The sequence below is a fragment of the Pteronotus mesoamericanus genome, unplaced genomic scaffold, assembly GCF_021234165.1.
Source record: "Pteronotus mesoamericanus isolate MK-2021 breed Mesoamerican mustached bat unplaced genomic scaffold, CSHL_Meso_final contig_90, whole genome shotgun sequence".
In the NCBI taxonomy this organism is placed as follows: domain Eukaryota; kingdom Metazoa; phylum Chordata; class Mammalia; order Chiroptera; family Mormoopidae; genus Pteronotus; species Pteronotus mesoamericanus.
Window position 1 is genome coordinate 23,556,252 of NW_026555277.1, and position 20,857 is coordinate 23,577,108.

A 20,857-nucleotide genomic window follows, 5' to 3' on the forward strand; every position below is an offset into this window, starting at 1 on the left:
ATAAGGATGCTGCGTGACTGGCCTCGTGGGACCCTCATGGTTCCCCTGCAGCTTGGAGACATGAACCTTTCGTGTGGGGGGCTGGGGTGTGGGTGGTGGGGGAGGGCGGGGAAGGAGTCGCCAATCCAGTTACTTTGCTCCAAGGAATTGGGAACTGAGAATTTTTCTTCCCAGTGGCCACCCTTAGTACCCTGGGAGAAGGACAGTTATTTTCTTGAGGAAACCACAGTCTAAATAAAAAAGTGCCTGGCCCTGCCTACTTTCCGCTCACCTGGAGTGTTTGCCACAAAGTTGAGAAGCAAAATTTCCCCATACCTGGTTTCATTTAGTAAGATTATTAGTGTAGAGGATGTAAAACCAGCATCCTCACAATATATGAAAAGTGGCTTAGAATTTAAAAGAATACTCTCGAATTAACCTTTGGGAAGCTGTACTTCATATCAGTTAATTTTTCCATATTCTTTTTCTCTTGAGAGAAAACAATCCCAAGGAAGCTGGTTCCTAATGAAATTAAATAAAGTTGCAAACTAAAGGCTGAGTTTGATAAGCTCTCATTTGACACCTTCTCATGACTAAGCCACAAGGAATCTTTGCTGCCACTCCCTGGAGATCAACAGCCTCTACCTCATAGTCTGGGGAGAAAATCCTTCTTTGATCATTTGACTTTGTTTACCCAGTCTGGACTTTAGGTTATAATACACCATAATACACCAGTGGTGCGGTAATGTTAGATATTCTCTCTTTTACCAGAGTGGTTGATTATAATGCACTGCTTAAGATTTGCTTTCTATAAAAGGAATATTTGTACTTTCATGTGTTTGATTCACACAGTGCAGTTTTCTCAAGTCCTGTTATTAAGTGGTTACATCCAGAAAGCAAAAATATGCTGAGGTAGTATTTTATTGGCGAACATCTAATATTTTCGCTAACCATAACTGTCAGATTGTTCTGACTTCTGAGTGCCCCAACTGTAAAAATTATACAGAAGACGTGACCTATCATGGGATTCTAAATAGCCCCATGTGAGGCCTCAAACACATGGATTACCTTTTCTCCATTTTCCGCCCCAAGAAAAAGAGTTTGATACTAACACCCTTTCTTCTTAAATAATTTAAATGCTCTTCTTTGAGAAGCTGGTAAACAGCTTCACTACAGTGTCCCTGGTGTCATCACAATTATGGAGATTTTTCATCTAAAACTGAGTCCTGGCTGAGTTTTGTCAGGAAGTCCCTGTCTTTTTTGTGCTAGCAAATTTTGACAAAATTGGGTCTATACTTTTTAAAAGTCAGATTAACATTTGGGAGAAGAACGTCTCTGTAATATATTCTGATTTTTCTATCTTGTTTGTCTTTACTTATAATCCTAACTTGAAATGTTGAATAGTATCCTCTGTCATTTTGAGTGTTATTTTTATATTTTAATTAGAAGATATTTATTCACATTAAATGAATTTGTGTTGAAAACTTAAATTTAAATGGAACATATTTTTGCATTTTTCTCCACTTACCAGTTAAGCAGCAGTAAGGGCATGCTTGTTACATGTTAGACTCCAGGGTTTGTGATTTTGGGGCCAGAACTCAATTTCATGTATTAATTTCCTCCTTTGAAGAACAAATGCAATAATACCAATCCACATTTTGAGATTAATTTGTTGTTGTTTTTTAAAAACAAGTAAGTCCAAAAGATAGTAAAGCACTTTTATAATATCCTAATTATATAATTTAAATAATTATAGAAATTCAACCACCGAGTTACATTATATAATGTGTATAAATCAGGAAGAATAATTCTTTATTTCAATGAAGCTTACATTATTTATTAAGATCCTATGACTTAAAGTATGCATAGTTCTTTCTCCCATATTATCCTTGTTTCTAGGTCATTCTTTACCAAATAGGTATTTTTAAGTTATTATTTTTGTCACTGGATTTATAAATACTAAGAGATTTGGAAGTGGTTTGAATTCTGACTCTAGTGCTTTATCTTAGGAATCATTATTTAAATCTTCATTGACACAGTTCTTGGCTGGGTGCATGTTGTCTGTTCTTATAAAAATGTAACTATTCTCTACCTCCATTTAACTTACCATGTTTTCACTTAACAGGAATCAAAATTCTGCTCTGGTTAAACTTATCGGATGAAATTTACTTATCTGAAGTAGTCTCTGTATTCTGTTCTTTTAACCTTCCCTTCAATCTGTTTTTAAAAATTAAATTTTAGCGCTTACTGGGTCATGTATCACTGACAATTGTTATTGTTTTCGTTTGGGTCACATTTTTACTGAACTTGAGAATTATCGAGTCAACTGGAGTGACTGTTTAAGAATTCGAATGGACCATTCTTATCCTGAACGCTTCCTACATTTTTTTCTCTTGACCTTTTACTATTGATGTGGTATTAGGAATTTCCAGGTTGATTCTTTTAATATATTATGAATTCCTGGTATTCAAATCATGCTAACCTTTTACCCTCTTCATTAAGCTACTCTGGTTATCTTTAACTTGAACTAGACTTTCTTCTTTCATTCATGCTGATGCAAAAGCCACTCTTTTCTTGATTATACCAATGAAACAAGTCATGCATTTGTCATGCCCATGTTATTCCTTATTCATTTTAACACAAATGTAAAGTCTTTAAAGACACTTTGGTGTTACTTGTACCTTAAATCTGGCCTTCTCTGTGAATTTTTTGGCTACGCTTTCTGTTTTGAGAAAACATTTTGAAGGTGGAGATGTATGGGAACAGGAAGTATATGAGTGCTCATGGGCGTCAGGTAAATGGCATTGGGTGGGTAGAATGGGAGATGGTTGCTCCTAGGGAGAGGGACATATGGTCACAGTCTGGCCCATCCTCAAGAGTCTGCTCTTTCTGAATTGTCTCATGGATTCTTTCTCTGCTGTTTGTAGAATGGTTTCAGGCATACTCTCAGTGATACTGATGGAGGGAAAGGTATAATGGCCATTAGATTCAACATATGTCTTACATAACGGGAGGGACGATTGTTTTTTAAGACGTATGGTGTCTATCTGATTGAGATATAGTCGCTTTTCTTGACTCTGCTTAATTTACTGCCTTTCAGCTCTTCTCCTTATGTTGCAGAAGCAACTCACCCAGCTACCTCTTTAGTGTTAGCAGATTTTGGCCACTCCCAATAGATTAATGCCTGCAGTTCCCCCCCACCCCACCCTTTATTTTTTTTAACCCAAACCATACCAAAGTTGTTGGCATAAGTTGTTCTCAGTTTGTTACCAAAGAGGAAATGATATAAGCCAAAGGCTGTTTTCAGAACTATGCTTCCTCCAACACCCAAGTTTATTCTAACAGATTATTGTGTCACAGCGTTTTTATGCTTTTATCTTTGTCCAAAGTGTTTATTTTGAGAACCAATTATTAAACTGCATTAAAAACATACACAATGTCCCAGGACCATCTTGCTTACAATATTAAGGAAACTCAGACTAAGGCTGGGTGAAATTGGACACATATTTCCATGTCAGACTTCCTACCATGTTGCTTGTTTGTATTGATTTCTCTTGACATGGTCTTCTTTTATTGAGCACTGCTCTTTTTCTTTCTTATTCTCTCTCTCCTTTTTTAATTTTTAAAAAAATCCCCTTCCTATAGCTGTATGTGCTAAAAGCAATTGTAAAAGGAGACCAACTTATATTAAACCTGCCTGGAGTCAAAATGTAATCTAACCCCTGTAGTCTGCAATTTGTCATCACTTCATGGATACTTTTTTTTAATAACAGATTTCCTGAGTTTTGACCTTAGGATACTTATAATCCAAAAAAAAAAAAAAAAAAAAAAAAAGCAACAAACTAAACCATGGTTTTTAATAAGTCTTATAATGTTAGGATGTGAAATTACAACCATAAGAGCCAACTCAAGTACGATCACTTGGAATTAGAAATAGTGCTGAACTGTGTTTCCTGGGGAATGTTTTGCCTGTGAAAATGTCTTTGAGTGATAAAGTCAGGAGGCCAGTTGTAGCGCATGTGTAATTTCTCTTACAGTCATTCTCTAAGACCTTCCTAGCTGACTTGACTCCGATAAGGATGTTTTAAACCGTAGGGTCCATTTTGAATTTTATAGTAAAGTGCTTGATTTTCATTAGAAGAAAGGGCTCTATGCTGAGTGTGATTCCTGTGTTTCGGAGTCTCCAAGCGTTTTGGTGTCAGGGTCCTCTTTTGCTTTTACTATGGAGGATTCCAATAATGTGTTATAACTATCAGTGTTTACTATAATAGAAATTAATTCTGAGAAAAATTTTAAATGTTTATTAATTTAAAATTATAAAATATATGTGCACACATGTAAATAATATATTTTTATGAAAAATAAATACTTCTGAAACAAAGAAATGAGAAGAGTACCATTTTTTAAATATATATAATTTAAATATCTGGCTTAACTGGATTCTCATAATTGCTTCTACATTCAGTCTAACACAATATGTGGTTTTGGTTAGAGTAAATGAAGAAAATCAAACCTCACACCGGCATGCAATTAGAAAAGGAAGGAATATATTAATAGCCTTTGCAGGTAATATTCTTCTTTGATACTATAGCAAAACTCTACACCTGGTTTCCTAAAGGATAGCTGTGAATTAGAATCTAAAATCATATTGATGAACTTTTCATACCGTTTTACTTTATAACTTGCTCTTTGAATGGAGATTTTACTTATTCATGATGTTGTAATATCATGCATTGGTCATTTGGAAAATACTGATATGCTGACTTATGAGATCTTCTAAATTTTGACACATTGCATTATATGACATATTTAAAAATTGTTAAATCACCACCAATTTCATCAGGCAAGTTTTAAGATTTGGGGAACTGTTAAGCTTATAATAGCAGCTATACATTTTCCAAAATCTGAATTTTTGCTTGAAAGGTCCAGTTTTATCATTGCCAACAAATACTATGAGATGTTTTTCTTGAAGTGATAGGCTTACTTAGTTTTTAAGATAATGTCTACCAAATACCTAAGTCTGAATAACCATAGTTTGTCTGTTAGTTTTTCCTTCAAATAAAAGTGATGTTCCATGACAAAGGTGGCTAACTCAGCTCGTATCTCAAACAAGTGCCCTTTCTCATGACAGCCCTCTTGTGTCTTACTTCGTGTATCTACAGAAGTGTTTTATGTGTACTTCCCATTTTCTCACACAGAATATTAAGAAAGGTATACCCAAGTATTGAAACTTCATGTAATTAATGATATATTGCTACTTCATCAAGGACCTTCTCGAGTGAAAGTGGCACTTTCACGGTGTGCGCGGCATTGGAGAACACAGCGAGAGCGCGGTGTGGCGCTGCTGATTGATTTACGCGAACAGGCCAGCGGCGTTCTCACCGCTGCTGTTGTACCTTCAGCACAAATCTGAACATGACCCAAAAGGCAAAGAACGTCTTAGCTCTGCCATGACAGCAGTTTTGATGGCATGGATCTTTTAATGGAGCATCAGGATCTCCTCTGGGGTGTATGGACCACATTTTGAGAACTGCTGATAAGGGATGACTTCCTGAGGAGATCCAAGGCTGTACATAGAGAAGGTGTCACATACAGCAGGGCTGTGACTGTGAGGTATAATTTCATGTGACAGATGCTTAAGCGGCAACTCCCATTTGCTAGGTGCCATGTTAAAGATCAAAGATATATGTAGCGTAAGAGCAAAGAAAATAAGAGGACTTCTTGGAGGACATCCTTATTTTTAGGTCTGCAGATCTTTGGTGTGAAAAGGACAGATCTCTGAATTTGCTGATGATTCATAATTGATAGAAAAATATATGAGGCAATGTACTACTGATCCTTAAATCCTCTTCTCATTTTTTAATGATAGTAACTACTTATGAAAACCTTATTTATGACAAGAACTCTGCTAAGAATTTAGCAAGCACTATCTCACTTAATCCTCATATTACCACATGGAAGATGTTACAGAATAACAAACACTGGCCTGGAGAAAACTTGCTCAGACTCACAAGGATAGCAAACGATGTGCTTTTGGGGTTAAGGATTGGATTCAAAACCAGGACTTTGTGACCCCAAAATTCTTGCTCAGAATTTCTATACAGTGTCATCTTATGGGTTATGCAATGCCCTGGAATTTTTATTTTTAACACAAGAAATGGTAAAAAAAAATTTTATTTGCTCTCACATACCCACTAAATGTTAAGTTTCTGTACTGAGTAAAGTTTCTTTATTTTTATAACATAGCTTTGCCCTAAAGGAATAGTAACAAAAATAATAAGTTGTGCAAACAAGAGTAATAACTAGTCTGAAAACAGAGAATGTGGAATTGATTTAGAGCAGCAGATCAAAGACGAACTGAGCACTTAGTATGTGCCAGGCACATAGTGTGCCAGTGTGAAGCTTGCAGCCCAATAATTGAGATACATATATAGTATTTATATTCATTATTAATCATTAATGCAGTTTTTCCCCATTGAATTTTTGAGTCAAAATTAATAGTCTTAAATCATTATTTTGAAGAAAGGGGACTATTAGGATGTAGAGCTAAGTTGTTGAAACTTAAAACAAATATCTGAGTTAGATGATATTTTATATACATAGTATATTTTTAAATAGCAGAATTTATTCATTCACTTATTTAACAAAGTCTAATTGAGTTATGCAGAGGACCCTTCAACCAGTTGTTCTTATTGCCTGTTAAATACATTCCTCTCGGGACCTTTAGTGGCAGAATGCTTTCCTCTTTTGCATCAACTATTTACATCCTCTTGTCATAGATGAGTAAGATTATACAAGTCCAATTCTGATACTAACTCAAAATAAATGCAGATAAAACAGTCATCTTGTTTGTGTTTCTCATCTCCGGTTGATGTGCGTCACCGCTGAGGACCCCAAGCTCTGGGTGAGGCTTGTCATAGAGAGCTGGGAGCAGCCACCTGGGCAACTTTTGTTACAACCTGTGACCACCACACTGGATCAGCTATCCTCTGCAGTCACCTCCTGAATAATTTCTCATTTTCTCTCTATAAAAAGACCACAAAGTCTTGGCTTATTATAAGTAATCCATTTCACCCTATAATGATACAGTGAATTATATACTTTCCTCAACTTAATCATTCAAGATCTCACTTCCTTTCCTGCAGGCAAAACCAGTATATTTTACACATGGCTCCCAGCTGGTTTTCATTGAGACCTTCAAAATGTATTTGAACAGTGAGGGGTTTAAGAAGAGCTGCTTTATCTTTCTTAGTCAGTTTTGTCATGGTACCATTTTGCCCTCGTGTTTTCAAAATGGTCTGTTTTGAGGGCAGAGAAACAACATGTCCATGTTATGATTGTGCTTTGTCACTAGGCAAGGAGGTTTTGGGTTTTCTTTTGTAGTTGATATCTCTTTTAAATATATTTACAACATTTTTTCCTTTGTCACATCTTCATGTCCATTTCTATACACATATGTCATATTTCAGCCCAGAGAGATTTCAGCAACTAAAAGCAACTTAGACTTTTCTGTTTGTTTATGTCCTACCCATAACCTGTTCACCAACACTTAATTGTTGAACATAGAGCTCCTTATTAGAAAGCTTTGTAAATTAATAGGTTCAATTATTATAGGCATTCCATATATATTTGATAAATGAATACTTTTTTCCTCCCTTTACCCAAAGCTGATCATTTTAAAAATGCCTTCTTTTAGACATGTTAAGCACATCTGATGAAGAGGGTACCCATCAGCTAAATGCAAATTGACCATCCTCCTGAGGATAGAAGTGCCAATGCATCCTTCTGGTTGTCCTTATGATAGTGTTGCTATTTGTGAAATTCCATTGAAAGTCCAGTAATATCCTATAAGCTGAGATTGTCTTACTTAATGTCTGGATATATGAGTATTTCTCTTCTCTGTAGTAATAGTGTCAGTTTCAAGCCCTATATTTTTGGCTGGATCAGATTATGATTTCAGTTTGTTGTGAGGACGCTCCATCACCCTGCCATGGCCCTACCTGCTTTGGCCAAGGCCACCTCTCAGCTGTCATTTCTCTCTACTGTAGGGCTGATGGAAATGTGCTCCGTCTGTGCTGTCCGATATGCTGTTGCACTGTGTGGTTATTTAGCACTTGAAATGGGGTTACTGTGATGGAGGAACTGAGCTTTTCTTTTTTTAGTTTCAATGACTTTAACTCTAAATATAAATAGACACATGTGGCTGGTAGCTGCTGTATTGGATGGCAAAGCTCTAACGTGCTGCCTTCCTTGATGTGCTTCAAATACACTGAGTATATTCCTGCCTCCCAGCCGTTTTGCTTGCTATTTCCTTTGTCCACATGCCCCTCTTCCGGCTCAGTCTTCACTTCCTTCAGGCCTCTGCTCAAATGCTTCCTCTCTAGGGAGGCTTCCTTGAGTCACCGTATTTAAAATAACTTCCTCTCCCCTCAATTCTCCTCCTAATGTATTGTTCTATTTTTGCTTATAGTAGTTATTACTGCCTGATATTTTATTTATGGTTTGTCACCTCTGCTCTAGAGACTTTGTTCAATTTTCCTATGTAATCTTGCTCACAGAAGGCAGGAGAGCATAAGGTTTAAGGGCATAGGATTTGGAAGCAGACAGACATGTTTTAGAATTCCAGTTTTGCTACTTGCAAGCTTTGCAGTCCCAAACAAATGATCAAAACCCTCCAAACTCCAGCTTTTTCAGCATAAAATGGATAAAAATACCTTCCTCCAGGATTACTGAAAATAAACTAAATTAAAATACATTTATAGCATTTAGATCAGTTTTTGGCTCATAATAAGCTTTACTATAAATGCTGCCACGTATTATTACCATTACAATTGTCATTATTATTATTAAAGCTACTTAGAAATGTCAGTGATAGCAACCCTAATTGTTATATTGAAAAATCAATAATACAAGCTATGGAAAAGAGATTTTTAAATAAACCTTCTAAAACTCTCTTTGTAGAAATTACCAGAAATGAATTGTGCACTAGGTTAAAGTTCAATTGTGATAAAGAAAAATCCAAACCAAAATAGAGCGAGGATGGATTATCAGGCTTCAGTTTACAAAGGTCACGAGTAAAGGGATGGATGGCTGTCTTTACAGAATGACATATTCTGTTATTTGGGGAAATCACATGAAGTATGATGGACCTTAGGAAGAGAAAAAGGTCAACACTGGGCCCGTTTTGAAAAAGCGGACAAGGGATGAGGCTGAAAGTCTGCAGACTTGGACAATTTTGCTTAAATATCTGGGAAGATGCTTCATTCAACTTAAAAAATCTCAGAAATCAATAACCTGGGTATGTGAAGAACTTGTTAGGAGAAAGCACATCTCTGTTAAGTTAACAGGGTATACTCTGTCTTGTTGAAATAATTGAAAAATTTTGTAATAAAAAAAATCAATCGGCCAGAAATATATGCCTGAATGATCAAATGAGCTGAGGAACAGGACGGCTTATAGGTCCATCCAGCAGGGACTGGTGATAGGGCCTCAACCTCAGTTAGTGGGGCGCTTGCTTCGGGCAGAGACCAAACCGGATTCATTTTGGTTACCTGACAAGGAGTTTTTGAACACCTCTGAAAAATTCAGATAGAAAAACTAAAATTCAGTTAAGTGGGTTCAGAAGCCTGTCTTGTGAAGAAGAGGCTAAAATAATTGGCATTATTTAGTCAAGAGGTGAGCAAGTGAAGAAAAGTTCCTGCCATTGAAATGGGAAGATTTTAAGAGAGGCTTTGGGCCGATCTCCATCTTGGAAAGACCACCTTGGGAGCATTAGGCTCCATTCTGCCGTGTTCAGAGTACTTAAACCGCCAGAACAAAATGCTATGTGACATAAAGGAGAATTCCTAGATTGTCATAATAATAAGCTACTGCATTGGGCTACTGAGGGAGTTTATGCGATTCTTTTTACTAAAAATTATCCAGGGACAATAAACAACTCTCTATGTGGCATAATTAGAACATTTGTGGGGAAAGAAGGTCATTGGGCCAGATAACTTGGGGAATGTTCACATCTCAGGTCTTATGTGGTTGAAAAGGGGGTCGTAGTCAAAGAACAGTGTCAGTGTCATGGAAAAACCTCAGGCGGGCCCTTTAGATGACTTGTAAGACAGTTTCACCTTAAAGCGGCTCATCTCGTCATCTTCCATTCTGGCTGCTCTTTCCTTCTCTGCCCAAAGAGGCTAGGAATTGACTATCACTTAACCTTGTTCACGTAAATAATGCCATGCTGCCCAACTCACTGTAGAATATTGTCTGACCAGAACCAAGATATTTCACTTTGTAGATTATTCCTATTGTTGTTACTTCTCTAAGAAATGTCTTTCTCTTCCGTGGTGGGATCTCACTGTTCCTTGGAAACCTCTTTTCTCAGGCCGACAGCTCCCTGTGTTCTTGATTTCCAACTCAAAAGGTTTTCCTAGGTTCTCCATGTTTTCAAGTTGTTCTTGATCCAACTAGCACCTTCATGAGGTGCTGAGAGGATTATCAATGTTAATCCTATGTGAAGTTCTTAGAGCTGCCTGGCACAGGGTAAGCGCTTAGTGAGTGGCAGCTATTATTACTGTTATGTTTCTATTTCAGATGTGGCTTCCCTATGTGCACGTGTTTTTACTGGTAGGTCCCAACGTGAAGCAGGGGAGGTGACGTCGGCCCCACTGGTGGGACTTAAGGAGAGGAACGGCCCCTGTCACACAGAAAGATTATAGCAACTTCCAAGTATAGTTTTGGAAAGTCTCTTTAAATCTAACCAGTACACAGTGGAAAACCCCTAAAGAACCAATCTAATTATTTCATTAAATGGAACTGTTATGCTGACTTTTACTAAAGAAGACAAGCATAATTTAGAAAATGGGGCATTCTAATTCTCTTCTGTTTTCCAATTAACGCAATTGCTCTAATAGGGGGTACTCGTGCTTGAGAGTATGCTCTTCCAGGATGTGTATTTCATACCTAATTCCAGTCTTTCTCTCTGTCTTTCGCACGAGAAACTCAAATCCTCACCTGTTGACATAGAGGTTCATTTATGACAATGCTCCGGCTGCCCCGATTTTGACCTCGGAGTCAGTGTTGTCCTGCCATCAAAGCTGCCACGAGCAGGACCGGCCCATGTGCCCCTCTGCTCTTCCTGATGGCTGTAATTAGGACGTTGAAGTAATGGAGCTCTCACTTTTTTTTGCTGATGCCAGCTTACCACAGCAGACCGTATGAGTTTCCTCTTAGTTGAAAGTGATAAAGAAAATGCCAAGAACATTCATTTTAATTGGTGAACATCACATGGACCTTTAGTGCCCCTGTTTTATGGTCCTCTGCTTCAGATTTCTTTTTGCTACTGTAGGCTAGGCTGTCAGCTATTATGAGGTACTCTTGTCCGTATTTGATTATCCTTTTTATTATTATTTTGATTGTTCCTTGGCTGTCAATTATTATTTGAAAACTCTTCTCTTTTGTTTATCATTCTCTTAGGTGACAGTTTTGTCTGCCCCAATATTTATTAAATTCTCTATAAAAGACTGGTATTTTCAGATTACTGGGAAATTATTTTCATCAAATGGTCCCTAAGACTAGGATAGATGGCAGAGATCCGCCCCCTTAAATACATGCTTTGATGATGATGTTTTATAGCTAAGAAGAGAAGATGGGTCACGTGGGTAGAGTGTGGGGCGATGGTGAAGGTGGGAGGGACCAGGTAACAAGACATGTTTTCTTCCACTCTGATGGGACTGAAACCCCCTGAACTCTGGAAAATATTTAACTTGCTATCCTAACATGGAAAAGATGGTGTAAAATAGGAAAGAATGGTGAGAGGAAAAATTTGTGTGTTTTTTTTAAAAAGTAAACTCACTGTTCTTAATGGTCTCAGGATGACCCGGAGAGCAGGCACCATTTCGGTAGAAGAAACGTGCCTTTGGAGTAGAGACAGGGCTTGTTAGTGGGACCTGTCGCACCGCCTTTTAGTTACACCACAGGGCTGTTGCTGTTGGGAGATGTGAGCCGTGGCCGAGCTTCCTACTCAGGATTCCTGCTCCCTGTCCCCGTCCTTGCCGCCCCTGAAGGCCTCCTTGCACAGCCCGTGATGAGAGCACAGGCCAGGCACTCTGACAGTCTCCTTCGTGTTGCTTTCTTTCTTCTGTCAGGTTGAAGAAGTTCCTAAGTAAATATTCAAATGGGAAATTATTTCACACAGGGAGATGTTGTAAAGAAACAATTATGAAGATCGAGAATAAGCTTGCCTAACTAGAATTTTTTTTTTAAAATAAGTGGGGTATAAGCAGAAATAAAAGAGAAATTTAAATTAATTACAGCTGGAAAACTTTGCTATTAAGGATGAAAATATAGAAGTTAGGAAGTGTGTGCAAGACAGAGGATTAAGAGTTTATAGTGATATTGAGAAAGTCTAAATAAGTATGTAGTCCATATAAGTATCCAAATAAGTATAAAGCAGTCATTTAAATTTGTAGTTGAAGAAAAAATTTATCTTTAAATTAATTTGGATGTTTTTATTTAAAAATATATTTAAGGATCACAAGCGGAGCTAAAAGAAAATAAAGAAAACTTCCTAATTTTATGAAGGATTGCTTTTCAGGCTCAAATATCAGCTCTTCCTCTAAGAGTAATTATGAGGCTGATGATAACAATGACTGTCATTTATTAGCTGTTTGCCCTGAGCCAGAAGTGGATAAACTATGACCCATGGGCCAAGTTCAGTTTGCCACCTGTTTTTATAAATAAAATTTTATTGGAATATAGCCATGTTTATTTGTATATATATTACTTATGGCAGCTTTCATGCTATAAAGATAGAGTTGAGTCATTCAGCAGAGACTGTATGGCCCTGCAAAGCTTAAAATATTTACTATCTGGCCCTTAACTGAAAAAGTCTGTCAACCTCTGATTTAAGGTAAGCACTGTTCTTTGCATACATTATGTCATTTAATCCTTACAACATCCCTAGGAAGTTAGTGTCTTATCCATCTTTTATAGATGATGAAATTGAGGCTTAAATATGTTTAGTGTCTTGCACAAGGACACCCAGATAAGTGGAAGAGTCTGGACTTGAACTTAGGAGTTGTAATTGTAGAGCCTACTCTGTCTTTATGGGTTCAGTTTCTTTGTCATTAGCTCTCAGAGACTTGGCAGGCATATCTTGCTGCTTAATAGCAAGGAAGATTCTGGAGCCAGATTGTTTGAATTCAGATGACCTTGGCCAACATGACTAACTTCTTTGTGCCTCAGAGTGTTAGCAAACATTAGCATTATTAATCTCTTGTTTTATAAATATGATTCTAAATCTCCAGAAATGCTTTTAGGTTTTCCAAAGACGTGAATTTACAAATGAATGTAGCCTTACTCCAATGCTGGACAGACAACACCTATCTCAGAGGATGATGGTTTTGGAAAGGTAAAGTTGTGAGTCACATGTTAATTTTTTTTTTTTTATTTTAATTATCAGGTCCTTCATAGACAGCAGTCTCAGCCGGCCAAGGAGAGTTCCCCTCCCAGAGAAGAAGCCCCTCCCCCGCCTCCTCCAACCGAAGACAGTTGTGCCAAAAAGCCTCGGTCTCGCACAAAGATCTCCTTGGAAGCCCTGGGGATTCTCCAAAGTTTTATTCATGATGTGGGCCTGTATCCCGACCAGGAAGCTATTCACACTCTTTCTGCCCAGCTGGATCTCCCCAAACACACCATCATCAAGTTCTTCCAGAACCAGCGGTACCACGTGAAACACCATGGGAAGCTCAAGGAGCACCTGGGCTCCGCGGTGGACGTAGCCGAGTACAAGGACGAGGAGCTGCTGACAGAGTCCGAAGAGAATGACAGCGAGGAAGGCTCGGAGGAAATGTACAAAGTGGAGGCGGAGGAGGAAAGTGCGGAGAAAAGCAAGGCCGCGCCCGCCGAAATCGACCAGAGATAATGTGAACTCCTACCAGGCAAAGCAATACATCGGTCCAAGGATTTTCTGTTTGCGTTTCTTTAGAAAAAGTTTTTTGTTTTTTGTTTTTTTTTGCTTTATTTTATTTTGGTCGTTTTTTTGTCTGTTTTGTTTTTCTTACCTTTTTTGACATTTCTTTGTTGCACAGGATACACCTGTAGACTGAATAAATTCAGTATTTCTGAATCAGAGGTCGCCTTGGCAAAGACACTAAAGTGTTACACTTTTACAATCGACTGGATCATAGTAATTATAATCACAGGAGACTCTGCCTTCATTATCCTTGCACTTATGGAAGAGGCATCAGGCAAGTTCCAGGATGAAAAGACCTACGAAAAAATGAAGGAAGCTACAAGTGTGTGTGTATATGTATATGTATATATCTATATATTTACATATATATATTAAAATTGCATGGGACAGAGAACTTTACAATCTGAAAGAATAGACTGTGAAATGAGTTCTTAAAGAAGAGACTTGTTTATGTATTAAAAAAAAAACCACTTCACAGTGAGTCGCTTTGGCTTTTTGATAAACTTCGGCCTGCTCTCAGGGTGGGGTGACTATTTTTGAATTCCTATTTATTTTCTGTGTTTGTCCCTGATTTTTTTTTTAATTCTATGGCTTCCTCTCTGGCAGCTTGATGGGTAATTTTTGAGGTATGTATTTAACAAAATAAATCAACACTGCCAAAAAAAAAAAAAAAAAGAAAGAAAGAAATAAGAAGAAAGTGAAAAAAATCAGGGCACCTTAAATGATACAAGTCAAATTACTCTTAAAGACACAATGCACACTTAAAATGACTCGCTATGTTCCGTTATTCAACTTGTTATTGCTTTAGTGAACAGATGTATTTCTGTGGAATTCCAAACGAGTAAAACTGAAATTCAGTACAGAGAAAATTTGTACATTAGTGCAGTCTTGATAAAATGACATTTTGTCGTTGGACATATGGAATTCATAGTATGAGCCACATTCTGTTGTGAAATTTGCGTACCTGCTCGTGGCTTCAAATCTTAAAATTAATAAGCCTGCTCATTTAAAAGTTGTTTGTTGCTGTTTTCTTTTTTTTAATAGAAAATAGTTTAATGTAATGTTAAGTTAGAAAAGAAGTTGCTGCCCAGTTAAAGGGGCTCCCTCTGAAATAAATCTCCATCCTTTCTTCTCCCAAAAGACATTTCTCATTTCTGTTTCACTTTGGGCTTCCTCTTCTCCGTACACATTCCATCCACCTGCCCACACGCTTTCAGTCCCAGCTCTCACTGGCCTCAACCCTTACCTGGTGGGGCAGCCCTAACAAGAACCTGTTTCTGAATCATTGTGCAGCTCCAGGCAATAGAGTAAGTGAAGCAATTGCAGCGGAATCACCTACTCATCTCCAACGGGAACATTTTCCCAGTTACCTACATAGCAATTACCTTATATAAAGCAGAACTAATGCTGACTGGCTGTTTAGTGGAATGAGCATTAAAGCTGCATTCTACTACAATTCTCCCAACCTCCTTTAGCTGCCTATCAGACACACCAATAGCATTACTTTTCACTTCTACTTATAGTAATTGCAAGAGGAGACCTCACCTTCAGGACTGGCCTCGTGAACCGAATCCGCGCTTCAGCGTGGCCATCAAACAGTCCCGCGTGGTTGGATTATTTTTTTTGAGTTGTGCTCTCATGCAACCTTGTCAAAGACCTCATGCAATATCACTTTGAAAGTTATTTTCTGTTTACTACACAAACATTGTAATATAACTGTTAATACTATTTATATATTTGAAAGGTATAAAAGGTAGGAGTTAAAAAACAAAAACCTCTATGTGTAAGATATTAACTCAGAACTTACAATATACAGGGAGAAGACATGTTGCAATACAAGCTAATTCTAGCTGCTCAGTAACCTCTGGAGTTTTTAAAGGGACATTTTCCTGTACTTTTTCAAAATGATGTTTTAAAAATTATCTTGACATGAGCATCATATACCTTTGCAAAAGGATGGTTGTTTGCAGTTAAGCCCTGGGCCCAGCCTTCCTATTTCTGTAGTATGCTGCAGCTTTAATCAGAAAGTCCATGGTTGCTGCTTCCTGATCTCCGAGTTACTCTTTCCAAATTGTCTTCTTACACTGTTGCTGAAGGTCACTCTGTACACGTAATGGAAACATTTTGCCAAGCTCTTACGAGGTGGTTCATCTATCGATGGCATCCGCATTTGGTATCTTTTACACTTCAACCAAAAATTTATTAGGTATTTTTCAATGCTAAGTCTTGCCTTTTATTTTTTAATTTCACTGCCAAGTTTGCAGTGGTTCTAAGTGAATCTGTGGGCATTTTAGCCTGTGGTCTTGCCAGATCTTTGCGAATTACAATGCATATATGTCTATTTATTCAATATCTGTCATATAATATCTATTTGGAAGAAGAAACTTTCTCTTGTAGTGCCTCTTGACAAAGCACAATTTCCCGCCTTTTTTTTTTTTTTTTTTGTGAAATGAAAAACAAATTGTGTTTTATTGCGGTATCAACAATGTGAATAAGGATTAACATATTGTAAATGTTCTTTTTTCCATGTAAATCAACTATCTTTGTTATCACTAAGTGATAATTAATTTTTAACTTATGTGCATTGTTAGGCTGTTAGAATTTTTTGGTTGTTAAAATAAAACGCATTCAATAAATATGACCTTGTTTGTCAAGTATTTCACTGGGCATTGCCTTCTTTCCCATTTCAGAGTCATATCGAGTGAGACCTGGTGAGTGTAAGGAAAGTCTGTTCCCTTATTTTAGAGACAAGACAACTGTATTCTCAGAGATGTGTGAGTCCTGCACGATGCAGGGATTTAGTTGTACACGTGAATGAAGTTCATTCGCGTATTTATAAATGCACACATGCACACATCCTGGAGCCTGCCCCCGGGAGTCATTTATCCAAATGTTTTGTCATGTACAAGCAAAACTCAAACGTATAAAGATATATTTATGGGCTTGCTTCTTTATTTTTCTAGTGAATATTTTCTGTTTATAATTAAAAAACCACAAATGACTGCATGTCAGAAAACTTTTGGAGCACATATGTCCATGGTTAATGGACATAATAAAAGTCTTTTATGTTTGGAGCTGGGGTACCACAATGTGTGCATAGAGGAATGCCAAAAGGATTAATGTATCTGAGAAATGTGTGAAAATGATTTTTTAGAAAGTGCTCACAATGGAAGAAATTGCTCAAAAAACTAAAGTTAATAAGGAAGAAGCAAGTGCTTAGCTTCAAAACTGGCAAAAGAAAGTCCATTAAAAAGTGATTTTGTTTTCTTTTGATATTATAAATCGTCTTTCCTGTGTTTTCCTTTTTTCTTTTTTTATTTGTATTTGGTGAATAGACAGATGCGATCCCCCCCGCCACCCTTTTCTTCCTCAGTTTAACTTGCCTCTTTCCCCTGGACCACGGGGATATGTTTTAATGACAGTTTGCAGAAACAGTGTTTGCAGAAAGGCAGACAGTCCCAAAGTATGGAGCTCTGAGGCTTTTAAAGAAAAATTAGAGGCTCTATACGGGGTGGGGCACATTACTTGCACAAATGTAGATGAAGTCTGTATTGGGGATGGGGACAGGGAAGGGAAGCCTGCGTGAGATAATGGGACTTTTAGCACCAATAGCTTCCACATGCGTGAGGTTGTGTTTTTAGGGGTCAAACTTCATCAGTGATGACAAACTCAAAAGTGGGAGGCTCTACTCACAGACGGACCGGCTTCTGCCTACAAGGTGGTCTCTGTGCTACCAACTTCGATTTCCAAGAAAGCAAAGTAAGAGATCTCTGGACTACACGTCATATTATGGCATCTCAGGGACACACTGCATGGGTTCCATTTTTTTTTTTTTTTTTTTTTTCTTAGAAGAGATATTTTCCTTGACGCTGTTAACTTCCCTTTCTAGAGAGTTTGAAACCAAGATTTAAAAGTCTCTACATTTTTTCTAAAGGGCAATCATGGCATAATCAGACAGTAAACATTTATTAAACATGTACTCTAAGCCAGATAATTTGCTAGGAACTGAGGTGACAAGAAAAAAAATATGGCTTGATGCTCTTCCTCCTAGAACCATATAACTTGTTGGGAAGGTATAATATAAATCCAGGAAAAGTGAAATAGCCATACAACGGTTGTCTCCAGACAGAGATTTATTTGTCTAGTGAGTGGTGCAAACATGTGCTATAAATTTAAAGAAGGAAATGATAATTATTTGTGAGCTAGAATGGTCTTGAAAGGTGGATCACTTAGGAATGACTGCATGTAATAAAAAAAATACTAATTGATGATGGCCCAGACATGGTAAGAGTTTACCCGTTTCTCCCATAAGAGAAACTGCTGAGGTAAGCCGCCTTCGTGACGTTGTCAAGGGCTCACACTCCTTCCAGCTTCCACCTCCGCTTTTCCCTGTGTTCCCTGCCCCCGCTCCAAGGTGACCTCTAGAGCTCTTGCTGTCACACCCACCTTCCAGACACCAGATGGAGAGGAGAGGAAAGAACGGCATACTTGCTTTCTTTTATGGGGACTTCTTCAAGCCCTGCACGTGAGTGCAAGGGAGACTGGCAACGGATTCTTGCTTTCCTATTAATTCCAGAGAGAAGTGGATATTTGTAGGCAATTAACAGCCTCTGCTAGAGAAGGCTTCAAGAAGGATGTGGAAAATAATAAGAGGATAAGTGAAAAGGCACCATTGCCCTACTGCTATACTCCTCATGCCTTGCGCCTCTTCCTCCTCCTTACCCTGAGCTCTTTTCCTGGTGAAGTTCAAGAATTAGTCTAAGGATTACTTCTTCCAGGAAGCCCTTCCTGATCTGCTCTGCCGGTGTGGTTACAAATCCTTCCATGCTCACGTAGTCCCCAGTATATTCTACCATTACAGGACTGTCACAGGACTTAACGGCGTATTGGGGTTGCTGCGGATGCCCAGTGGGAAGGTCTGTCTTTGCATTTGTTCATGCAGAGGATGGGGTGGGCAGGTGAGGCTGATACAGGCTCTATGGAGATGGGTATGATAGTGTTTCCTCTGGGTGAACATGTTGTGCAGGGCTAGCACATTGAATCAGAGACAGAAACAGAGAGTGAAAGGTACAATAAAGGACAGGTGATATGAAGCCCTGCTAATTAATACAGTTAGGAAACAGTAGAGTCGGGATCTCAAGTCAGAGCTGCATGAATTCAAAGTTTGCATTTCCACCACCTCTCTTTTTACGTCCTAGAATGTTCTAGAAAGGCTGTATGAACTAAACTGAACATAAACTTATTGACCAACATATTTTATATGAAAAGACCTTTGGACTTTCCTTAACATGCTTTTTTTCTTTTTTAAATAATCTTGTCTGAGTATGACATCTCAGATGAAGTTTTGTTCTGTCAGAAAAACATATTTAAAAATCACATGCTCTGCTAGTAAAATTATCCCAGAAGAATTGAGAAGTAGCTGCTTCTTTGGTGACATTTTAAAAGGTTTAAAGTGTTACCTTCACATATGGAGAAATAATTATGAAAATATTCCATTAGCACTGTAATAAATAGTGCAGAGCAATGATTAATTAAAGAGAAAACTATAATTTATTCAGTATCCATTAACAAGCATAATCCCATTTTAACACAAAGCAGCACAGATTCAGGGGGTCCCAGGAGGCTCAGTAGCAGCTTTGGACTGGGCAGTCCTAGGAATCTTCTTTCACCTTAAGGCAAAGGTGAGGAGAAAATTCTTTGAAGCCTCAGTCTGTCTCAAGTTGACTGTGAGGAGGCAGCGAGCTCTCCTTGTATCTATTTCTCGTCATCATGTTTGCCGTGTAAGTTATTTTTCAGATCCCTAGCTTCCTCATCCACAAAAGAGCTAATAATTCATATATCTCAGCATGGTTATGGTTAAAAAATAACTAGGCAGTAGCATCTAGAACAATCCTCCCTGTCTTTCTTCCAAGAGAAAAAGAAATGGAGGATAATAAAATGTTATAAATGACCTCATATAGTTCAGGTGAGTGTTAAAGTAGGATTCAGTCTAATGTTTTGAAAAGTTGTTCTAGACAATTCGAAGCGTTCGTGCCTGCAGGGCTGCCGTGCTGTATTTCCTGCTTCCATCCCTACCTTCTCCCTCTCTTTCCCGCATTCTCTTCTATTACAGTTTCCTTCCCTCCTCCCTTCCCTTCCTTCTTCCTGTCAAGAGCTATAATATGGTTTTCTTTCTTAACTAGAAAGACAATGAATGAGATGTGTTAGTAGCCTTCTGAAGTCTTCAGAATTACATGTTTAAACTCGAATGGTGCCACACTCTCTTGTTTTTGTCCCATTTCATTTCTGCTCACTTTTCAGTACGTTTCGCTGATTCCTTCTTTTCTCTCTAAAGCTTAGGGCTCACAGTCCCTTCTTTGGTTCTCCTTTTCCTGGATCTACACCCCTTCCTCATCCACTGTGACGATACTGAATGTACCTGTGTGCCGACAACACTCCAACTATTATCCGTGGCCTAGACCTTTCCCAGATCTTCAATCTGTTAAGTTCTAGTGCCTGTTAACACCTCCACTTGGATGGCGCACTTAACATGTCCCCAAATGACCTCCTTATCTTCCTCCCCAAGTTTGTTCAACTCAGGTATGGCACCTCTGTGCTTCCAGTAGCCTGGACCCAAAACCTTGGGGTTTATCTTCTATTATTTTGCAATCTGTCAGCAAAATCATTTTGGCTCTACCTTGGAAATATATTCACGAGCTTACAGCCGCTCACCTTTCATATTGCTACCGTCTTGGTCAGAGCCCCCACCGCCTCTTACTTGTTCTGACCCTCCCCCCCGCCCCTTTCACTCTCCTCCTGCTTCCTGGGCTCCAGTCACGTCAGCCTCCTTGCTGTCCCTGGTGAAAACAGGCCCACTCTTTTTTTCTTTCTGTAGTGAGTCTGTATATTGAGTGAAATCCAGCAAATACTGCTTCT

At 38.3% G+C, this 20,857-nt stretch overlaps 1 protein-coding gene across 1 annotated transcript in view; it reads left to right on the plus strand.

Annotated features, from left to right (window-relative positions):
- Window positions 1-14,049, plus strand: part of SATB2 (SATB homeobox 2) — a 170,629-nt gene extending 156,580 nt beyond the window's left edge. Inside the window, exon 10 of the mRNA XM_054585878.1 lies at window positions 13,430-14,049. Within this exon, the coding sequence (XP_054441853.1) occupies window positions 13,430-13,891 (462 nt within the window). The 3' untranslated portion in view covers window positions 13,892-14,049. The remainder of the gene's footprint in view (window positions 1-13,429) is intronic.
- Window positions 14,050-20,857: the final 6,808 nt, after the last annotated feature.